This window comes from Pristiophorus japonicus, chromosome 10 (genome assembly GCF_044704955.1).
Source record: "Pristiophorus japonicus isolate sPriJap1 chromosome 10, sPriJap1.hap1, whole genome shotgun sequence".
Classification (NCBI taxonomy): Eukaryota; Metazoa; Chordata; class Chondrichthyes; family Pristiophoridae; genus Pristiophorus; species Pristiophorus japonicus.
This window is the reverse complement of record NC_091986.1, coordinates 142,361,883-142,386,411: the sequence shown is the minus strand read 5'-3', so window position 1 is coordinate 142,386,411 and position 24,529 is coordinate 142,361,883. Positions and strand designations below refer to the sequence as shown.

The 24,529-nt window shown below is 44.2% G+C and overlaps 1 protein-coding gene across 3 annotated transcripts in view; it reads right to left on the bottom strand.

Moving 5' to 3' along the window:
* dync2h1 (dynein cytoplasmic 2 heavy chain 1) overlaps positions 1-24,529 on the bottom strand; it is a 994,370-nt gene that overhangs the window by 713,772 nt on the left and 256,069 nt on the right. For all 3 annotated transcript variants that reach the window (XM_070892150.1, XM_070892151.1, XM_070892152.1), the window contains exons 48-50: positions 9,994-10,161; positions 7,513-7,643; positions 1,408-1,656 (exon numbers count right to left, since the gene is read on the bottom strand). In XM_070892150.1, the coding sequence (XP_070748251.1) occupies positions 1,408-1,656; positions 7,513-7,643; positions 9,994-10,161 (548 nt within the window). The remainder of the gene's footprint in view (positions 1-1,407; positions 1,657-7,512; positions 7,644-9,993; positions 10,162-24,529) is intronic.

Here is a 24,529-nt window from a genome sequence, read left to right as displayed (position 1 = left end):
GGGAGGAAGCAGGAGCTGGCCGTGGGAGGCAGCCTTATTCACACAGCCCCAGTGAGGCCATTCGGCCAGGGCTAGGGGCTGCGTGCTTCGGCCCCTCCCACACAGTTTTGGGCGCTTGGAGCTACTGCACATGCGCGCCCACTGTAGCGCGCATGTGCAGAGGTCCCGGCACTGTTTTCAGCGCAGGGACCTGGCTCCGCCCCCTACAGCTCCTGCTGCGCTGCGCCGAGGGCCAGAGGACCTGCAGGGAGCTGGAGAATCTGAAGGGTTTTTTTAGGCGCACTTTGTGGCGCGAAAAACGGGCGTCCAGGTCGGGACTGCGCCATTCTAGGCACGGCTCAAAACTTGGGCCCATTGTCTCCAAGAAGACTACTGAGGCCACAAACCTCAAAAAAAACATTTCAGGAACAGAGAAAATAACTATTATTTGGTTTTGTGTAATACATCAAAACGAGGTAAAGCACAAACTCTTCAACTCTTTCCTTAGACACCTTTCTTTAAAAACAAAAATATGTATTTATTCTGTAATCAAGGAGTTGTTTATTCAGCAAATGCAATATTTCATATATGTGACAAACGAAACATTTGTACCTTGAAATTTATCGCTGATTAATCTTTACAATTTGTAATGTATTTTAAATGGTTATTTTATTTGCATTTCTTACGTTGTTCTCAAATCCCCAAAATAATCAGCAAAAAAATATTATTGAGCAGTGTTGCAGAGATATTAAATAAAGAAAGGAAGAAGTCATTTTATAAAAAAACAAAGAAATTGTATACCATGAACCAGACACCAACACCAATGCAAAAATACTTAAGAAAAGTACAAAATGTTTGCCATAAAACTGGAAAAAGATTAATTTCTACTAAATTAACAAAAGCACAGCCAAATGTAAAACCATTCAATGATCAACAAACTGGGGGAGATTTTCCTGATGTGAAACAACATCAGAACTGCTGCTAATAGTAAGAAAAATAGAACAGGAGGGAATTACAGAACATTAATATTACAGTCACTAGATGATCAATATTAGACATAATTAGAAGGAAACACTGGATTGATTTTTGGGCTATCCAAAGGGAGACTGAATTGAAAGAAAATCCAAAATCCATTGTTAAAAGTTTAACCTTCGTTTTATATAATAAAGAATAATGCTACAGTAACAGAAGTGAGAGTACAATAACATTCCTCAGTACACAGTGACATTGATTTAATATGCTTAAATGTCAGATTTAAATTTTACATAATCAATTAAAAACATTTCAAAGCAAATAAGCATCACTCCTGTCTTGTAGCTGAAACATCAGTCAACACTGCACAAGCTTACAAAATTATTTATGTATATTTCATAGCAACATAGCCCTACAGTTAAACAAGTTATGAATAAATAGCATGTTTTTACTTACATTTTTTAAATCATTTTTGAACTGTTTGATCTCATAACCTCTGGAAATTTTTGGTGTGATCAGTGTTGCTCCATGCATGTGACTGACGACACAGGTGGCCGTCCTGCGACCTACACCACTTTGTCCGGCTAGTAGCAGTGAACCTCCAGGACAGCTCAGCACTCGGTCTATTCTTGCCATGTAATCTAAAACCTCATGGAATAACAAAATTTCCAGCTCCCTATTGTCTCTCCCATACTGAACAATGCCCTATAAGAAAAAAATAGAAGGATGAAACTATAAATAAAATTGGGTTCTATGCAAAGTCTATGTATTATAAAATATACAGCAGCTGGATTAGACAATACCCGAGTAAAAGTTATAAGGACTACTATTAGCTAAAATAAATCAGAATCAAGTCTGTGTTGATGACTTAGTTTCTTTCAGGTTCATTACTGACCTCACAAAAACAATGAACAGACAATTTATATCCTATCAGTATGATTTATGCATATATTGTTTAATGATTATGCAGTGCAGAAAAGATAAGCGGATGAAACTAAGACTAGACAAAATAAACCACTTAATGTTTAACTACACATTTCTGTTTGTCACCTAATGCGTTATTTATATGAGTCCGCCATGACCTTTCATGCTCCTCTGCTTTATCAGGGCCCAGCCGATACTCCTGCCCACGCTCCAAACGACGACCTGGGTCCTGATGACGTCACCTCGAGGCCATCACACACTTGGAGCAGATCGCACTGGAAGCTGCAGTGGCATGCTCCAGCTCTTTTTATAGCCCCGACCCGCGGAGATGTTCTCTCGCACGTCGGGGTGGCCCACGGTGTCCCAGGGCCTGGCGCTCCAGCTTTTTTTATAGCCCCGACCTGCGACGAGTGATGAGGAATCGTGGCTGAGATTTGGTGGGTGATCGTGATGGAAGTTCGGCGAATGTTTTTGTGGCGGAGGAGCAGTGAGGGATCATGGCGGAGGTGCTCACACTTGGAAGAGGAAGACGCAGGAGAGGAAGACGCAGAAGTAAGGATGCAACCAAGACACTTTCTGGCCAGGATATCGGAGATGGAATCATCTTGCAGCACCAATGACCACAACCCCAATTCCCCTTTCAACATTTGTCCCACACCTTATCTTCCTTCAACTACTGACAATCACAGCATTCTCTTGACCACAATGCTAAAATAAAAAGCACCACAAAACAAACTTTCTAATCTAACTTTATTTATCCATCCAATACGACATCAAGAAATCACCTCATCATCATTATGCATTCCCTTAGTGACTGCCTTTGCCTATCCTTCTGATGTCACACAGTGCTACCGCTACCCCAGTGCCTTGAGGGGATTCTTCTTCTTCACTCTCCTCTTCTTGGTCAGCCACTGGCTGGGCAGGCTGCATTTCTTGGATGTGTGAAATGAGGAAGGCACAAGGGTGGAGTTGTGGTGAGGGGAGGGCAGGAAAGCAAGAGGTGCATGTGCGAAGGAGGATAATATATGAGGATACCTGCAGCTTGTATCCTTTCAGCACTGCCACTGGCCAAGGGCTCAGTCATGCCCCTGCCAAGAATGCCCAGCAGCGTCTCTTTGAAGGGGGTGAGGTGAAGCCAGGAATGAGAGGTGTGCCTCATGTTTGGTACAGATAGTTGGTAGATGAGTGATTCGGAGGGCAGTAGGAGAAGAGACATGCATTCAAAAGTGTGTGATGCTGGTGGTGCAGTTGATAGGACACAGCTTTTGAAGATGCATTCATTGACCTTGACCACTGGTCTGAGGTCAAGAAGCTTTTTTGGGCACTGGAGCCAGGTCATGAGGACAACACTGCTGACAGTGACGACCTTGGTGATGTGGTCCCACACCCTTCTTTCTGCAGGACCTCCTGGGTAGAGGACCTCGCTTGCAGTACTGACCCCCTGCACAAAGGTGTAGTGCTGCATGCCTCTTCCCTGGCTTGCAAAGTCATTTGTGTTAGTGCTGAAGCGCTTTTCCCATTTTTTAGGTGTTGAAGGGAATTCAGCTTTAAGAACTGAAGACTCCCATTTGCAAATTCTTTTCAATGAAATTTTTTTTCAGAAGGCAGTTGAGCTGTAAGGACTAAAAACTGTCTATTTTTACATGATTTTTTTTTTTTCATTTAGAAGGCAGCTCCCCTTTAAGAGAGCGAAACTTTTTTCTGAAATGACAGCCTCGCTTTCAGTGCAGGTTGTTTAAGCTGAATGATGCTTCGGTCATGCTATATTGGGACCTCCTGCCGGAACGAACTCCACCAGGACAGCGTTGCACAGTAAGTTAAACGTTGGGCTAATGTTGGTTAGTCCCTGGCACCAATTTTCCAGGCCTGCCAGCGGCACCATTTTCAGCAGCCATCAACACCCCTTCACGAATCTCTCGGCCCTAGTATCTTGTTTACTATACTGTACCAATGTTGGCAATAACCCCAACTTTAGAAGCCACAAGGTGCCATTACTGCTTCCTGTAGCACCAAGATTCACTTGAGTTTCTGGTGCCTCCAGAGGCAGTAGCTTAGGTGGAACAATGTAAATACTGCCTCTGACAAAGGCAATTACTATTTTTTCTGGCCATTGGCAGGCATAATGGTCCATTCCCCTGTGTAGGTCAACAATGTGATTTTCCAGCCACTGATCTTTATGGATGTTTTCAACCCATAATAGAAGGCCCAACACGCAGAACATAAAAGTGTGAATATTTTTCTGTTGCTGAGATGGAATCCACCACAATATCAACAGTTAAATCACCAGCTCCTGAAGGATTACATCCTAGAATCCCAAAAGAAGTTAGGGAAGAAATTGTGCACATTCCCACTAGAATTTTCTAAAATTCTGTGGAAAAGAAAATTTGCCAGAGAACTGGAGAGTGGCAAGTGTAATCACCATTTTCTAAAAAGGTGACCAGGATAAGCCAGAAATTATAAGCGGGTGAGCTTAACTTCAGTTGTTGGTAAACTGCTAGCGACTGTAATATGAAACTAAATCACTCAGAAATTGTCAAAACAAGAGCCAGTTAGCACAAATTTCTTTGAGAAAATAAGAGAGGGGATAAAATAAATGCAGTGGATGTGGTTTGTATTGATTTATCTTTGATGCCACTTACAAGATAGTAAAAGATAATGGCACATACAATGAAGGGGAATAGGGTCACATGGGTAAGATAGATGATTGGAGGAAGGAAGTTTCCAAGAATGGAAAGATGTGTAAGGTGGTGTTCCACAGAGGTCTATTTTGGAGCTGTGGTTATTTACTATATTATATATATATATATATATGATCTTGACTTAGAAATTCAAGAAACAATGATGACACTAAATTGGGGGATAAGGCCCATTGTGACAAAGGCAGTGAAAAACTACACGAGGACGAGAGAGGTCAGCAGGATGGGCAGATAGGTTACAGATGCTATTCAATGTAGAAAAATGCAGATATGATTGGCTGAATGGTAGGCCAATAATGTTTCATAGCAAAAATAGGAATTGCCTGTATATAAAAAGTATTTGGAGAAGGCTTTCTTAAATTGTTCCAAACTAAGTTGCTCCATAAGCAATTTTATGAGTTCTTGCAGCTTAGAGGGACTGTAAAGGATTACTTCCGGGATGAAAGACAGCTTTCAGTTCGTCTGAGCTTGTAAATGTTAGTCAGTGACAAACTAACAAACTGCACTTTGTGTAAAAAGTCTATAAGGTATTTAATAAGGTAGGAGGCAATGTAATTTGCAGAATTCAAAAATTCCAGAAGGATCAAGGACTCAAATTCACACACTTCAACTGATCAACAATTTAATGTACCGCATGTTTAACACCCAGCATTATAAAAAGACTACGTTAATTCAGTCATCATAGATTTTGCTGTACCTCATATAGAAAAGCTAAATTGGGCTATTCTTCAAAGGGTAGATGACTTAAAAGCCTGCACCTTTCTTTATATATTGTGGTTTGCTCTGTATTTTCTGAAGGGTACAATAGCCAGGGCAGGTGCGTGCCTTTGATAATGAACCTAAAATATATTTGTTGGAATTAATATTAACGGTTCCACAGCGTGTAAATAGAATCATTCCACCAGCATTATTGGTGGTGATAAGGCTCATTTATCTTGGCATGACCCCCAAATAAACCTCTTACATATTCCCACTAGGTGCACATGGATCTTGAGAATATGGATCTGGCGAGACTGGTAATACAGAGAAGACAGAAATGTGCCACCAGATTTGGGAAGGGATGAAAAGGTTCTTTAATGTAGATCATTAAGAGATAGAATTGTTTTGCTGTAAATATCCTGAGGTATATCTGTCCAAATCTGATTTTTCACCTTCAGGGGGTAGGAGGGAGCATTGTTGGCAGGTTGTAGGCCTGGGCTGGGATAGAGAAAAATACCTTTTCTTATTTGCTGTTTTGTTTGTGTTTCTGTTTAGCAAGTTATTTCGAAAGGGGTCTGCAGGGCTGCAATAAGAATTCAGTGGATTATGTGCACAAAATTATATGATGTTGAACTGGATATTAGCGCATGTTTCCATCTTTAAATGTTTCTTCTTGTAGTTTGAGATTAATTATAAAGTAAATAAAACTTTATTAAATAAAATACTAAATGTGACAACATAATTATCTTTGCTTCTTACAGGCAATTAATACAGGATCAAAGATGGCCTCTGGTACCACATTAACATTGCACCGATTATGGAGTCATAAGTTCTTCGAGGATGTAACAAACAGGGTGGATGAAGGGGAACCAGTGGATGTGGTGTATTTGGACTTCCAGAAGCATTTGACAAGGTGCCACATAAAAGGTTACTGCACAAGATAAAAGTTCACTGGGTTGGGGTTAATATATTAGCATGGATAGAGGATTGGCTAACTAACAGAAAAGAGAGAGTCGGGATAAATGGTTCATTCTATGGTCGGCAACCAGTAACTAGTGGGGTGCCGCAGGGATTAGTGCTGGGTCCCCAACTATTTACAATCTATATTAACGACTTGGAAAAAGGGACTGAGTGTAACGTAGCCAAGTTTGCTGACGATATAAAGATGCGAGGAAAAGCGGTGTGTGAAGAGGACATAAAAAATCTGCAAAAGGACATAGACAGACTAAGTGAGTGGGCAAAAATTTGGCAGATGGAGTATAATGTTGGAAAGTGTGAGGTCATGTACTTTGGCAGAAAAAAATCAAAGAACACGTTATTATTTAAATGGAGAAAGATTGCAAAGTGTCGCAGTACAGTGGGACCTGGGGGTACTTGTGCATGAAATGCAAACGGAGAGTATGCAGGTACAGCAAGTGATCAGGAAGACCAATGGTATCTTGACCTTTATTGCAAAGGGGATGGAGTATAAAAGCAGGGAAGTCTTGCTACAGCTATATAAGATATTGGTGAGACCACACCTGGAATACGGCGTGCAGTTTTGGTTTCCGTATTTACGAAAGGATATACTTGCTTTGGAGGGAGTTCTGAGAAAGTTCATTAGGTTGATTCTGGGGATGACGGGGTTGTCTTATGAGGAAAGGTTGAGTAGGTTGGGCTCTACTCATTGGAATTCAGAAGAATGAGGTGTGATCATATCGAAACGTATAATATTATGAGGGGGCTTGACAAGGTGGATGCAAAGAGGATGTTTCCACTGATGGGGGAGACTAGAACTAGAGGGCATGATTGTAGAATAAGGGGCTGCCAATTTAAAACAGAGATGAGGACTAATTTCTTCTCTGAGGGTTGTAAATCTGTGGAATTCACTGCTTCAGAGAGCTGTGGAAGCTGGGGCATTGAATAAATTTAAGACAGAAATAGACAGTTTCTTAAAATGATAAGGGGATAAGGGGTTATGGGGAGCGGGCGGGGAAGTGGAGCTGAGTCATGATCAGATCAGCCATGATTTTATTGAATGGCGGAGCAGGCTCAAGGGGCCGTATGGCCTACTCTTGTTCCTATTTCTTATGTTCTTATATCCTTATGTCTACAACTGTATAGGTAAAGTGTTAATATAGTTTCGATATGACAACAATCACACAATTTACTCTAAAATCAACTGCTTAATGGAACTATTCAATAATAAAACTTGCAGTGCAAGTAGGTTATTGGTGATGGATGTATTTAGAGAAAATAGTACCTTTTGGATAACATCTTTCAAATCAGAAGAACTTAACTTTCCCAACATCTTCCCATATGGAGGTAAAGGCTGATCTGGAGCAGTCACAGAACCAGCTTCATGCCAAGCTCCCCATGTTACATAAAATGAATCTTCAAGAAGAAAAAGATCAGATTTTTAATTGAAACAAGCTTTTGAAAAAATGTGCAAAAATATTTGGTTACAGATCAAACACTAAGCACATGAACTGTGCTTTTCCTGTTTATTTCCTAGCCTTTTAGAAAAACAAACATACAGATCAGATCCACAGGTTTAAACAAAGCCTTTCCACTATATCTATAAAATGTTATCTTCCAATATATAACATATACAGATATTTGTTCCTGTCCAAGGCAGAATTAATCTTAGGATTAAGATGGTAGCTAAAAACAGCTCAATAATTGGTCTGTTTATAATGTCCTCCAAATCCCAAGGTGAGATTACTATTTCATAATCAAACATCCTGTTGCAGTTGTTATTACACAAATATTTTTATCTTACTCCAGTCAGTAAAAAGTTACAACATCGGAGCCATATAGCATATATAAAAGGAAGATTTGAGTTCTTGGCATGTATTATATCTATTCACAACATTTTTTTTTAAGTTGGGCTAAGTTTGTAAAATTAATCAATGACTTTAGGAAAGTTTCATGAATGGAATGTCAAATTACTGCACTCTCACCTTAAATCAGGTTATTATTTAAAGCCTCACATAAGGACAAGCAATTAACCTAGAGTGTAACTTGAGTACAATCCCAAAGGAATGCTGCATTGTTGAAAGTTAAACTGAGAAATATCTGCCTGCATTGTTTCAAGTGGGCTTTAAAAGATCCTTTGGCACCAAGTAATTTAAATATTAAGGGGGCGAAATTGTGGTTACCGCCCCTCACAGGAAGTGTAACATAATCTCATGCACTCCACTTCCTGTTGGGGTGGATTCCGGGGCGCTACTCAGGCACATTCGTGAAACATTTCAACGCTCTTCCCCTTCCGTTAAAGGAGAGGGCTGCTGCACACTCTGCTGGGCCTCTGATGGCCTCCATTGGGCCATCAGGATGGTATGGTGCCAAGGCCACAGCTCAGCACCCAAACGGAGTGCCTGGCTGCACGCTGGTGGCCCGGACCATGCCAAAGAAACAAAGAAGGGGCTGACCAGTGAGTCGGCCGGAAAAAAAAATGGCGGGATGCGGCACTCCTGACCTTCCCTTTGACTTCCACCCCACGAGCAGATGTCAGCCTGGTTCGTGACCCGTGGGGCGCTGGCCATGCAGAGTTAAGGGGTCGCCGCGCACAGCAATGAAAGCATCGGCAGTTGTGCAGCAGCCCAGGGCGCTACTGGCGTGGCGCAGCGTTACCGTGGCAGCGCCTCCATTAATTCCCGCGCAATTTCGCAGGAGCCGGTAGTGCCCCCGTCCCCCCAGGCAAAAATAGTTTTGCACCCCATTAGAGCCCCCCGGAGGCACTAATGGGAGGCGCAAAACAAGGCAATTTCGGCCCCACGAGTTTTACTAATCAAAGTGATCCTTCTATGTACTGCAAAGTGGGCAATATAATTTAAGATAATAAGAACTTTGTTTGAAGGGAATAAATCAGTGTTTTTACTCCATCAATATTATCATCAGCTTGGTTCAGTTAGTAGCATTCTCGCTTCTTGGTCAGAAAGTTATGGAAAAATGAAAGAAAAAAACCTTTTTATATGTCACCTCATCACATTTCACAAATGACTCAAAGCATTTCACTTACAATGAATTATTTAAAAATGCAGTGACTATTGGTATATTGGTACAAACAATCGTGAGATAAATGGCCAGCTAATCTGCTTTTGGCAGTTAGTGAAAGAAGGAATGTTGGCCAGAACACTGCAGGAACTCCCTGCCCTTCTTCAATTAGTGTCATGGGATCATGAATATCCACCTGTACAGACAAACTGAGCCTTAGTTTGACAAAGCAGAAGGATGCCATGTCTGACAATACTTGCTTCCTCGGTATTGCACTCAAGTGTTAGTCTGGATTAAGTGCTCAGGATCTGGTTAACTATTCAAACCCAACGTTCTGACCCAAAGGCAAGATTTCTAAAGAGCCAAGTAGATACTACCACAATTGATGAAGAGAGTACAATTATCAAAGAGGAAATGCCGGAATGGAGACGACATCTGCCTCAATGATAGAGACACAAAAATAAAGTAAACAAAAGAAAATGTTACAAAAAGAAATAACCAATGATGGCACTCATTTATTCAGTATATTTGAGGATGAATATTTCAAATATTGAAGAATACAATAATATAAAGTGTAAATATAGTTCTTGTAATTATCCAAACCCCATTATGCAAAGTCCTTGGCCCTGAAATTACACTATTGGGTAATGGCTGACAAACGGTGCATTTGTCCCGAGTTCCTCTCTTTGCTATTTGGTACCTATAATTTAGCTGAGAATTCAGAAAAATTGGAAAACGTTAATACCTGTCATATTGTCCAGTAACTCTGATCCCCAATCTCCTCGGATGACTGATATCAAAATGTTGTCAAATGCAATTAGGTTTTTGGATCCCACAATACGGTCACGGAATAAGCGATGTGCCTCATAAGCAACAACTTCAAGAACATGGTCCACTGATTGTTGTGACTCACCTTTAAACATTTTAAAAACTGCTTTAAGTTTGAAGTGTTAATAAAACACATTTATAAAATATTTACAATCTCTGGTAATTGCTAACAGAAGTATAACAAGATACATACCATAGTCTGAATATCAGAATTAAAAGAAGTAGACACTTGCAGGTCTATGGGCTCAAGTTTCCCTAATAAGGAATAATGGCGCTCACTTACCCGGACGCCCATTTTTATTTGGCCCCTCAGCACTGAAAATAAAAAAACTAAGTTTTGTCCCACTTTGCGCACCTTCTGGCAACGGCGCTACCCAAGCTGAACTCGCAGGGCATGGCTTTCAGTGTGCGCCGGAACAACACAGCGCATGCACTCCACATGCGCAAAGAAAAAAAATTTTTTTTAGAAACGCACTGCGCATGCGCCCGGGGCGAGCAACAGCTGCAGTCGAGGAGGAGAAACGGCAGAAGGCTGCCCTTGCTGTTCATTTTTCCAGCTTCTTTGAAAAACCTGGTGGGTGTCTTGGAAGATGGAGCCTCGTGGATTATCTTTGAAGATTTTGGATGATTTTTGGACCCAGAAACATCGATGGAAAAACGTAAATTTTTTAAAATTTTATGGCCTGAATGCAGTTTAACATCGCAGGAGCAGTATTATTGGTAAGTTTTCATTTAATATTTTTATTTTTATACTTACAGGTAATGTAATATTTTTTAATTGTGCTAAAAGTTAAAGTATTAGCGACGGAGTCCATTCAGCCGGGGATAGGAGTGAGCCAGCGCAGCTTTCTCCAACTTAAGGTGAGGCTTTTTCCTACGGTGATTCTAGGGTCTGTCCTCCAGTTTAAAAATTTTCGTTCGGGAGGAAACTTGGCCTTAAGCCCAGAAATGGCGCGGGAACCTTCTTTACAGGTACACCAGCGCCAGAATATATGGCGCCAAACATTCTGCCGCTGGTAGTAGATGCGGCGCCCCAACACTGGGGAATCTTTAAACTGGGCTTCGGCACCAAAAAACTCACTGGGAGCCGAATAAACGGCGCCATGCTGGGCAAACTTGGACCTATGTTAGGGAAATATATTAAATGAAAAAAATTAAAGACAAGTACAACAGCAAAAGCAATACACAATAAATCAGATAAGTAGATGTAATGAGTCAATGAATCTCGACAAATATAATAATTACTCAGCTCATGTAATCCATTGATCAGCAAATTCAAGCATAGTCAAAGAAATGCTGCAGGTGAGCTTTTTTAAATAATCTCAGGATTTATTGCTGCTCTCTAATGCCCTAAGAAGTTGGTAATGAATCTTCTTTGTAACAACCAATTTGTATAACTGAGTGGCTTGCTAGGCCACCTGAGAGAGCATTAAAGGTCATCCACATAGTGTGAACTTATGTCACATGTATGCCAGACCAGATAGGTGACAGATTTATTTCCCTAAGAGACATTTGTGAACCAGTTGGGTTTTGGTAATAATCCAGCAGCTTTCATTGTCATTTTTCTGATACGAGCCACAGATTAATTTTTTCACAATTTCCCATGGTGGGATTTGAACTGAGGACATCTGGGTTGCTGATCCATTGCCATAAAAATACACCGTAATACTTAAAATACGTAAAAATAGAAAAATCATGACAGATGAAGATCTTATTAAAAAAAAGGACAAAGTTATTAGTAGAATAGTGGGTATTTCATTTCTTTCCTGCTATTATTCTGCAGAGCTCCCAAATCTATAAGCAGCTCCACAATTAAAGCAATTTCATTGCCAAATATAGACCGAGGAAAGATTTATTTTCTACAGAAGTTCTACATTTACTAAATCTCAAAAATAGCCATGCACTTAATAAATTCAAAATGATGATAGGCTACAAAATTTCAAGAGATATTTAGCAATATTTCAGCATTGATCACAGTGAGGTTACGCTGTGAGGGAATGATGCACATAGCTGTTGAAAGAGGTTGGAAAGAGGTTTGTGAGTAAGATGCTGAAGACACAGAAGCACGTACTTTTTATATTGGTTCCAGGAAAGATTAGCATTATTGTGTGTGACACAAAAATATGCGAGATGAAAGGTATATGGATTTAAATATAATATATATTAGTTATTAAAATCAGTGACATGGTCATCACATTCAAAATACATTGAAAATTCCTATACATACTAAATGGTACCATTTTAAAGGGGGTGCAAGAACAGAGAGACCCGGGAGGTACGAGGGCACAAATCTTTGAAGATGGCAGGACAGGTTAACAAAGCAGTTAATAAAGCATATAAGATCCTGAGATTTATAATTGGAGGCATAAAGTACAAAAGCCCAAGGAAGTTATGCTAAACCTATATAAAACACTGATTCAGCCCCAGCTGGAGTACTGGGTTCAATTCTGGGCACCGCATTTTAGGAAGGATGTGAAGGTTTTGGAGAGGGAACAGAAGATGTACTAGAATGTTCCAGAGATGAGGGATTAGAGTTATTGCTGCTCTCTAATGCCCTAAGAAGTTGGTAATGGATTTTCTTTGCAAGCAGAGAATGCGAAGAGGAGATTTGAGAGAGGTGTTTAAAATCATGAAGAGTTTAGATACAAAGGGCCCAAGTTTCCACACAATAAAAAACGGGCGCCCCTCCGAGCTGGGCGCCCGTTTTTCGCGCCGAAAACGGCGCCTAAAAAAAAACTTGCGATTCTGGAGCGTTCTGCAGCTCCTTGTCTGCCTGGCGCGGCGCCCGGGGGGGCGGAGCCTACACTCGCGCCGATTTTGTAAGTGGGAGGGGGCGGGTACTATTTAAATGAGTTTTTTTTTCCTGCCGGCAACCCTGCGCGTTCCGCGCAGTGTGAAATAAACATTGACAATCGGCCATTTTTGTAGTTCTTTGTAGCTGTTTAATTTTTGAACATTTTTTAACAAAAGCACATTGCCATCAGCACATCAGCACTGAGGCTTCTCATTGTCTCCTCCCGCCCCCCCCCCCCCCCCCGGCGGGAAAGAACGGGCGCCTCCTCCCCCCCGCGGGAAAGAACAGGCGCCTCCTCTCCCCCCACCCCCCCCCCCCGCGGGAAGAACGGGCGCCTCCCCCCCCCCGCGGGAAAGAACGGGAGCCTCCTACCCCCCCCCGCGGGAAGAACGGGCGCCTCCTCTCCCCCCCGCAGGAAAGAACGGGCGCCTCCTCTCCCCCCCCCACCCAGCAGGGGAAGAACGGGCGCCTCCCCCCCCCGCGAGAAAGAACGGGCGCCTCCTACCCCCCCCCACGGGAAAGAACGGGCGCCTCCTCCTCCCCCCCCCCCCCCCGCGGGAAGAACGGGCGCCTCCTCCCCCCCCCCCCCCCCCGCGGGAAGAACGGGCGCCTCCTCCCCCCCCCCCCCCCCCCCGGCGGGAAAGAACGGGCGCCTCCTCCCCCCCGCGGGAAAGAACAGGCGCCTCCTCTCCCCCCACCCCCACCCCCCCCCGCGGGAAGAACGGGCGCCTCCCCCCCCCGCGGGAAAGAACGGGCGCCTCCTCTCCCCCCCGCGGGAAAGAACGGGCGCCTCCTCTCCCCCCCGCGGGAAAGAACGGGCGCCTCCTCTCCCCCCCCCACCCAGCAGGGGAAGAACGGGCGCCTCCCCCCCCCGCGAGAAAGAACGGGCGCCTCCTACCCCCCCCGCAGGAAAGAACGGGCGCCTCCTCCCCCCCCCGGGGGAAAGAACGGGCGCCTCCTCTCCCCCCCGGGGGAAAGAACGGGCGCCTCCTCCCCCCCCCCCCCCCGTGGGAAAGAACAGGCGCCTCCTCCCCCCCCCCCCCCGTGGGAAAGAACGGGCGCCTCCTCCCCCCCCCCCCCCCCGTGGGAAAGAACGGGCGCCTCCTCCCCCCCCCCCGGGGGAAAGAACGGGCGCCTCCTCCCCCCCCCCCCGCGGGAAAGAACGGGCGCCTCCTACCCCCCCCCGCGGGAAGAACGGGCGCCTCCTCCCCCCCCCGCGGGAAGAACGGGCGCCTCCTCCCCCCCCCCCCCGCGGGAAAGAACGGGCGCCTCCTCCTCCCCCCCGCGGGAAAGAACGGGTGCCTCCTCCCCCCCCCCGCGGGAGAGAACGGGCGCCTCCCCCCCCCCCCCCCCCGCGGGAAGAACGGGCGCCTCAGGCTGACTGCAGCATTCTCCGTGCCTTCACACAGGTAGGAAGATGGTTTATTTAATCTTTTCTTTGCTTATAAATGTTTATTCAGGTTGGATTTATTTGTATAATATTTGGAGAAGTATAAATAAGGATTTATTGTAGAATTTAATGACTTCCCCCCCCCCCCACCTTGTTCTGGACGCCTAATTTGTAACCTGCGCCTGATTTTTTAATGTGTAGAACAGGTTTTTTCAGTTCTACAAAAATCTTCACTTGCTCCGTTCTAAGTTAGTTTGGAGTACGTTTTCACTGTGGAAACTTTGAAATCAGGCGTCAGTGGCCGGACACGCCCCCTTTTGAAGAAAAAATTCTGTTCCAAAGTAGAACTGTTCTACCTGACAAGAACTGCAGAAAAAAAAATGTGGAGAATTGCGATTTCTAAGATAGTCCGTTCTCCACCAGTTGCTCCTAAAAATCAGGCGCAAATCATGTGGAAACTTAGGCCCAAAGAAACTAAAGGATCAATAGCGAGAGGGCTCAAATTTAAGGTAATTGGCAAAAGAACCAGAGGCAACATGTGGAAAAACCTTTTTACGCAATTAGTGGTTAGGATTTGGAAAGCACTGCCTAAGGGTGGTGGATACAGATTCAATAGTAGCCTTCAACGGGAGTTGGATAAATACTTGAATGAGAAAAAAATTGCAGGAATATGAGGAAAGAGTGGGGGAATGAGACTAATAGTGAAAGAGCCAGCGCAGGTTCGATGGGCTGAATGGCCTCCTTCTGTGCTGTACTATTCCATGATTCTATGAACTCAACAATGGAACAGTATTTTCTTCGAGAGTCAGCATGCAGTTCCATTACAAAACCACTGGGTGGCAATGCAGGAACATAAGAACATAAGAAATAGGAACAGGAGTAGGCCATACGGCCCCTCGAGTCTGCTCCGCCATTTAATACGATCATGGCTGATCTGATCATGGACTCAACTCCACTTCCCCGCCTGCTCCCCATAACTCCTTATCCCCTTATCGTTTGAAAAACTGTCTATTTCTGTCTTAAATGTATTCAATGTCCCAGCTTCCACAGCTCTCTGAGGCAGTGAATTCAGATTTACAACCCTCAGAGAAGAAATTCCTCATCTCTGTTTTAAATGGGCGGCCCCTTATTCTAAGATCATGCCCTCTAGTTCTAGTCTCCCCCATCAGTGGAAACATCCTCTCTGCATCCACCTTGTCAAGCCCCCTCATAATCTTATACGTTTCGATAAGATCACCTTTCATTCTTCTGAACTCCAATGAGTAGAGGCCCAACCTACTCAACCTTTCCTCATAAGTCAACCCCCTCATCCCCGGAATCAACCTAGTGAACTGAACTGCCTCCAAAGCAAGTTAAATCCTTTCGTAAATATAGAAACCAAAACTGCACGCAGTATTCCAGATGTGGCCTCACCAATATTTTATATAACTGTAGCAAGACTTCCCTGCTTTTATACTCTATCCCCTTTGCAATGAAGGCCAATTGGCCTTCCTGATCACTTGCTGTACCTGCATACTATCCTTTTGTGTTTCATGCACAAGAACGTGCTTGCTCTTAGTGCAGAGTCTCAAAATAAGGACAAAAGATAAGTGTTAATTGAGTTGTAACACTAGTTTTCGTAAAGTATTTGAAATTTCAAAGTATTTAGGAAAACTCTTTACCTCATAGCACATGATTGGTACAGCCACCCATCTCTTAACACAGACTCTTAAAACATCACTGATTCTTCCATTCAGCAGAAAAAACACTTCCCAGTTATATATTCCCTCTCTCAGAATCCCATCCTGACCCACTATTTCGAGATTCCTCCAAGCCCCCTCCCATTTCCTTTTAAGCCAAAGTCTCCACACTAAATCAGTTTGGACCATTTCTCACTATCCATTTCCCTGTTTGTTATTGCTTAGGGATCACAAAATCTGCAGTTAGGCTTGCCCCCTCCCTCCCTTCCAATAGAAACGTGCAGCTCTGTAAACTTTCCTCCCTCACTTCCCAGTTGATTTCACTTATCTGTCCCAACCTCGCTGAGACCACTTACCAGCCTTCTGCTTTCTACCCTCAGACGAGAAGGAGCGTAAGACAAACCAAGCACCCCACCCACTTGCCCCTTCAACCACCGTCTGCCCCACCTGTGAGAGAGACTGTAAGTCCCGCATTAGACTCATCAGTCACCTGAGAACTTATTTTTAGTGTGGTAGCAAGTCATCCTCAGTTCCGAGGGACTGCCTAAGAAGAAGGCGACGATACCCAGATGAGAACATCAACTGCCTTGTCGTGTCCTGTCCCCCGCCCCCTGCTGGCTGAGAATCAAAACGAGCACCACCAACCTATAAACACGAGAGTAATTACTAGCCTCCATCTCCTCCTGCTGCTGATAGCATTTACCATTCCATCGTTTATCCCCACACCAGCTCCCGCCACCTTCTGTTAGAAATCAGGGGTTTAAAATGTATAAAACTGACGCGAAGGATGCTGTGTTTAAATCGTTACATTGAACTGGAGACAAAGTGTCTCCTCAGACTTGATAGATACTTAGAAATACTAATGTCTTGGATTCCTGTGGATGATATGGCTTCTTTGTACGATAAACAATCTTCTTGTTGCGAAGCGATTATCTGTTGTTTTTAAAGTTAAGACTTGAACTTTGTTCATGTATTTTATGTATAATGTTAAAATAGGGGGATTGAAGTTAGTTTGACAGAACACTTGTAGTCTGTGGCAAAAGTTAATGTGTTAAACATTTCCAACATCATAAAGGAGGTAAACACTCTGGAGCGGATTTCTGGTTTGGGCCTCATGAAATCAAAGGATAGGGACGAAAGAGATAGGACACGAATTTTAAAGGAAGAAACCCTAGGAAAGTATAAACAGAGAAAGACATGTGAGCAAAATCATGAGACATCTTTAGGGTAGGATTTGATACAAGAATCGAGACAAAGAACTAGAAGCCCCATTGGGTATTGAGTTTTTAGGGAAACCTCTATAGGACAAAAGGTCTTGTCAATATCCCATTTCAGGCCTACCCCTGAAAAGAGAATAAAAGTAGCCTGCTCAAGCTTGTCCACACAAACGGTGTGAAGGGAGAACAAAACAGAAGTTGGGCTGGTCGAACGCTCTTTGAGCGATCCCATTTTTTACCGAAGGAAGCTCCAGACGAAGAGACGGAATTGCTTACGTGCGGCAGGCGGCTGTCCGATTGGATCAGTAACTGCTACTTGTTACCGTCGTATATTTTTGCTGTATAACTAATGTGTTATATTCCATCTTAAACTCTGATTAAGCACAATATATCCACCAGATTGGTTTCCAGTCGATCCTGATTATTAAAGTGACCAAAGGTAGCCTTAACTTGGCTATTTCTAACACTTCTTTGCTCAGAGCATTTATTAACCTTGGCCAGTCCCATCCCTACCATTCAATCAAACTTTCCCTTCCCTTGTCCCTCCTTTTCCCATCCTTACTCCTATCCCTCCACCATATCCCTAGAATTGTCAACTTTGGTTGGATGTAGTCCTAGAGATTTGATTATATGAGAAGTAAGGAGAGTGAGAAACCAAACCCTTATGACCTACAGCTTGGGAGAGGAACGCGACAAACACTTGAGTAAGTACAAGAGCCTGAAACTGCTTATGTTGCAAGAGATTCCAGACAACCACTATTCTGTACCAGTAGCAAACCAGAGTGTGAGGTCACAAGACCAACATTTAATTGATGCATTGATTACCATTCCTCTCTCTATACTTCCTCTTCTACTCTTGACACCAGTCTCTGAGCAGAACCTGTGATTTTGCTGGAGCTGTTCAAGCCACAGTAGCTAATGATGGAGGGGTAAACATGAAGAGCCACACTACAGCTCAACAAATTGAAAGAGGGAAGAAATATAGAAATAGAGAAAATAGGTGCAGGAGTAGGCCATTCGGCCCTTCGAGCCTACACCACCATTCAATAAAATCATGGCTGATCATTCACCTCAGTACCCCTTTCCTGCATTTTCTCTCCATACCCCTTGATCCCTTTAACCGTAAAGGCCGTATCTAACTCCCTCTTGAATATATCCAGCAGACTGACATCAACAACACTCTGCGATAGAGAATTCCACAGGTTAACAACTCTCTGAGTGAAGAAGTTTCTCCTCATCTCAGTCCTAAATGGCTTACCCCTTATCCTTAGACAATGTCCCCTGGTCCTGGACTTCCCCAACATTGGTAACACTCTTCCTGCATCTAACCTGTCCAGTCCCATCAGAATTTTATATGTTTCTATGAGATTCCCTCTCATCCTTCTAAATTCCAGTGAACACAAGCCCAGTCGATCCAGTCTCTCCTCATATGTCAGTCCTGCCATCCCAGGAATCAGTCTGGTGAACCTTCGCTGCACTCCCTCAATAGCAAAAACGTCCTTCCTCAGATTAGGAGACCAAAACTGAACACAATATTCCAGGTGAGGCCTCACTAAGGTTCTGTACAACTGCAGTAAGACCTCCCTGCTCCAATACTCAAATCCCCTAGCTATGAAGGCCAACATACAATTTGCCTTCTTCACCGCCTGCTGTACCTGCATGCCAACTTTCAATGACTGATGTACCATGACACCCAGGTTTCGTTGCACCTCCCCTTTTCCCAATCTGCCGTCATTCAGATAATATTCTGCCTTCGTGTTTTAGCCACCAAAGTGGATAACCTCACATTTATCCACATTATACTGCATTTGCCCACTCGCCTAACCTGTCCAAGTCACCCTGCAGCCTCTCAGCATCCTCCTCACAGCTCACACTGCCACCCAGCTTAGTGTCGTCTGCAAACTTGGAGATATTACATTCAATTCCTTCATCCAAATCATTAATGTGTATTGTAAATAGCTGGGGTCCCAGCACTGAGCCCTGCGGCACCCCACTGGTCACTGCCTGCCATTCTGAAAAGGACCCGTTTATTGGCCTTCAATCCCATCAATTTCCCCAACACAATTTCCCGCCTAATAAGGATTTCCTTCAGTTCCTCCTTCTCACTGGACCCTCGGTCCCCTAGTATTTCCGGAAGGTTATTTGTCTTCCTTCGTGAAGACTGAACCAAAGTATTTGTTCAACTGGTCCCGCCATTTCTTTGTTCCTCATTATAAATTCACCTGAATCTGACTGCAAGGGACCGACATTAGTCTTCACTAATCTTTTTCTCTTCACATATCTATAGAAGCTTTTGCAGTCAGTTTTTATGTTCCCGGCAAGCTTCCTCTCCTAATTAAACCCTTTGTCCTCCTCTGTTGAATTCTCAATTACTCCCAGTCCTCAGGTTTGCTGCTTTTTCTGGCCAATTTATATGCCTCTTCCTTGGATTTAACACTATCCTTGATTGCCCTTGTAAGCCACGGCTGAGCCACCTTCCCCGTTTTATTTTTACTCCAGACAGGGATGTGCAATTGTTGAAGTTCATCCATGTGATCTTTAAATGTTTGCCATTGCCTATCCACCGTCAACCCTTTAAGTATCATTCGCCAGTCTATTCTAGCCAATTCACATCTCATACCATCGAAGTTACCTTTCCTTAAGTTCAGGACCCTCGTCTCTGAATTAACTGTGTGACTCTCAATCTTAATAAAGAATTCTACCATATTATGGTCACTCTTCTCCAAGAGGCCTCGCACAACAAGATTGTTAATTAGTCCTTTCTCATTACACATCACCCAGTCTAGGATGGCCAGCCCTCTAGTTGGTTCCTCGACATATTGGTCCAGAAAATCATCCCTAATACATTCCAGGAAATCCTCCACCACCGCATTACTACCAGTTTGGTTAGCCCAATCTAAATGTAGATTAAAGTCGCCCATGATAACTGCTGTCCCTTTATTGCACGCATCCCTAATTTCTTGTTTGATGCTGTCCCCAACCTCACTACTACTGTTTGGTGGTCTGTACACAACTCCCACCAGCGTTTTCTGCCCTTTGGTATTCCGTAGCTCCACCCATACCGATTCCACATCATCCAAGCTAATGTCCTTCCTTACTATTTAGTTAATTTCCTCCTTAACCCGCAACGCCACCCCACTTCCTTTTCCTTTCTGTCTATCCTTCCTAAATGTTGAATACCCCTGGATGTTGAGTTCCCAGCCTTGGTCACCCTGGAGCCATGTCTCCGTGATGCCAATTACATCATATCCGTTAATTCGTGCACCTTATTACGAATACTCCTCGCATTGAGGCACAGAGCATTCAGGATTGTCTTTTTAACACATTTCGTCCCTTTAGAATTTTGCTGTAATGTGGCCTTTTTTGATTTTTGCCTTGGGTTTCTCTGCCCTCCAATTTTACTTTTCTTCTTTCTATCTTTTGCTTCTGCCCCCATTCTACTTCCCTCTGTCTCCCTGCATAGGTTTCCATCCTCCTGCCATATTAGTTTAACTCCTCCCCAACAGCACTAGCAAACACTCCCCCTAGGACATTGGTTCCGGTCCTGCCCAGGTGCAGACCGTCCGGTTTGTACTGGTCCCACCTCCTCCAGAACCGGTTCCAATGTCCCAGGGATTTGAATCCCTCCCTTCTGCACCACTCCTCAAGCCACGCATTCATCTGAGCTATCCTGCGATTCCTACTCTGACTAACACATGGCACTGGTAGCAATCCTGAGATTACGACCTCTGAGGTCCTACTTTTTAAATTTAGCTCCTAGCTCCATAAATTCGTCTTATAGGACCTCATCCCGTTTTTTACCTATTTCGTTGGTACCTATATGCACCACGACAACTGGCTGTTCACCCTCCCTCTTCAAAATGTCTTGCAGCCGCTCTGAGACATCCTTGACCCTTGCACCAGGGAGGCAATATACCATCCTGGAGTCTCGATTGCAGCCGCAAAAACGTCTAACTATTCCCCTTACAATAGAATCCCCTACCACTATAGCTCTCCCACTCTTTTTCCTGCCCTCCTGTGCAGCAGAGCCACCCACGGTGCCATGAACTTGGCTGCTACTGCTCTCCCCTGATGAGTCATCCCCCTCAACAGTACCCAAAACGGTGTATCTGTTTTGCAGGGGGATGATCGCAGGGGACCCCTGCTCTACCTTCCTTCCACTGCCCCTTCCTGTTGGTCACCCATCCCCTATCTGGCTGTGTACCCTTTACTTGCGGTGCGGCCAACTCACTAAACGTGCTATTCACATCATCCTCAGCATTGTGGATGCCCCAGTGTAAATCCACCCGCAGCTCCAGTGCCGCAATGCGGTCTGGCAGGTGCTGCAGGCGGATACACTTCCTGCTCATGTAGTTGTCAGGGACACTGGGAGTGTCCCTGACTTCCCACATAGTGCAGGAGGAGCAACCACGAGCTCTGCTGCCATTACTTAACCCTTAGAAGAGAACAGCAGTTCATCAACAGAAGGTTTTTAGGGTGTTAATTAGTCGCCCATGTCTTGGGTGAGTCAAAGAGCCAGTGTAGACTGGCTGATCCTTAGCCAGTCACAGCTATTATGTACAGAAGAAAGCAAAAATCTGGTGTGCAGCAACTGTATCCTTCAATTGATCTTAGTTTTTCCTAAAACAGCACACAGTGCAGAACATAGGAATCACACAAACTGTTTAGCAATTTTTATAAATCAGATATACATTGAACACACACTGAATGCATGATGAATCTTGTCTGTGTGGCTGGGGATTTACTTTTAGCAATCCCACTCTGCTGCCATAACTTCGCAGGAAGTGTGGCGGAATCGCAGTTGTGGTGAAGATATAGTGGTCGGGTGGCTGTCAACAGAAGACAAACAGCTGTAACTGTGCTTGTTCGTGGAGGATGGTATGATAGTGGAGTGGGAGGAGTATTGTGCTAGAATTTCTGAGAACCAGAAGGCCGTCCATGCGCAGGAAAAGAAAGATGCAAACCAGGAAGTGTGAACTCTCTTTTTCTCCTGGGTTGCTGGAGACTTCTGGGTAAGACGGGAGAGTTGCCAACCTTATCTTGGGATGAAAGTTATCAACTGACCTTGGCTCTCATGTTTTACCAGAGCTTTTAATATTAGGGAGGTGTTAGAATTAAGATTCATGTCAGGAAGAGCAATAGACAATGATGAGGCAGTAATTGCACTGAGTCGTCAAGTGACGTCCTCAGTGTCAAACTCACTCATATTTCATTTAAAATCAAATGATTCCTGTCCCACAGTCAGGATTAGATTTCAAATAGCAATAAGCCAAGTGTTCCTTGTTGTGATTTTCTGCCCCCACCACACTACTTTATATTTGCCATAAAATACTGAAAAACAGTGAAGCTTTGAGAGCCATCGAACCATGGCACCCCTACATCCGTTCTACCCATTCTCTCCTCTTTCTTCTTCCCTGTATCCTTTCTCTCACCATCCCAGTCCAAATCTCCCACCTGCGCCTCCCCACATATGCCTATTTCCTCTCCCATTTTGGTCCATTCATCTCCCTGCCCTCTAACACTGCTTTGCCTGCACTTGTATATATCCTACTTGTATAAACTATCACAAGAGATCGACTAATACCTTATTAAATATCTTGCACTGAAGGCTCACATTCTCTCCATGACTTTTGGTCACATTTTTATATCAACTTTTCCCACTGTAAATTGGTATGTCAACATTTCCAAATCAATGTTGCTGTCAACTTTCACTATTATAGTTTGTTATGAAGCAATGAAATAGTTTAAAATGTTTTTACAAAAAATGTTCATCTTTTACTATTTTCCTTAGTAACCTAAATCTCAAATGTCCAAAATAACATTTTAAACCAATTAAAAAAAAAACATTTCACAATAACATTCCTAAAGTTTGTACTTGAAGGCTTCAGCCTTCCCCAAAAGCCTGGACTTGGAATTGATATTTTCACGCAGTGGTAGTCGGAGGAGCAGCAGTCGGGAGCAGATAGCGGGATCGGGAGGTTCGAGGCCTATAAAAGGCCAGTGGCAGTTGGAGGAGCAGCAGTCGGGAGCAGCCAGCGGGAGCGGGAGGCTCGAGGCCTATAAAAAGCTAGCGACAGATCAGGAGGAGCAGCAGTCGGGAGCAGCCAGAGGGAGGCTCGAGGCCTATAAAAGGCCAGCGGCAGATCAGGAGCGGCAGCTGGTGCAGGGACAAAAGGCTAAATAGAAGTAAAAAGAAAGCAAAGTGTGACGTCACAGCCAAGCGGGTAGTAGATTGGTGAGTATTTTTTTCTTTTTCTTTTCTTATCAGTAGGAAATCTTTGGCATTGTTGTCAAATTAAGTTAATCTAAGGGTTAAGTCATGGCAGGAGAGCCCAGAGCCATGTCATGCTCCTCCTGTGCTATGTGGGAAGTCAGGGACACTGGCTACAATGTGTGCGGGAAGTATGTCCAGCTGCAGCTCCTGTCAGACTGCATTGTGGCACTGGAGCTGCGCATGGATTCACTCTGGAGCATCCGCGATGCTGAGGATGTCGTGGATAGCACGTTTAGTGAGCTGGTCACACCGCAGGTAAAAGTTACACAGGCAGATAGGGAATGGGTGACCATCAGGAAGAGCAAGGGAAGGAAGGTAGTGCAGGGGTCCCCTGCGGTCACCTCCCTCCAAAACAGATATACAGTTTTGGATACTGTTGAGGGAGGTGACTCATCAGGGGAAGGCAGCAGCAGCCAAGTTCATGGCACCAGGGGTGACTCTGCTGCACAGGAGGACAGGAAAAAGAGTGGGATTCTATTGTAAGGGGAATAGACAGGCGTTTCTGCGGCTACAAAGGAGACTCCAGGATGGTATGTTACCTCCCTGGTGCAAGGGTCAAGGATGTCTTGGAGCAGCTGCAGGGCATTCTGGAGGGGGAGGGTGAACAGCCAGGTGTCGTGGTGCATATAGGTACCGACGATATATGTAAAAAATGGGATGACGCCCTACAAGCTGAATTTAGGGAGCTAGGAGTTAAATTAAAAAGTAGGACCTCAAAGGTAGTAATCTCAGGATTGCTACCACTGCCACATGCTAGTCAGAGTAGGAATAGCAGGATAGTTCAGATGAATACGTGGCTTGAGGAATGGTGCAAGGAGGAGGGATTCAAATTCCTGGGACATTGGAACCGGTTCTGGGGGAGGTGGGACGAGTATAACCCAGACGGTCTGCACCAATGCAGGATTGGAATTGATGTCCTAGGCGGAGTGTTTGCTAGTGATGTTGGGCAGAGTTTAAACTAATATGGCAGAGGGATGGGAATCTATGCAGGGAAGCAGTGGGAAGTAAAAAGGGGGCAGAAGCAAAAGGTAGGAAGGAGAAAAGTAAGAGTGGAGGGCAGAGATCAAGTGCAAAAATCAAAAAGGGCCACATTACAACA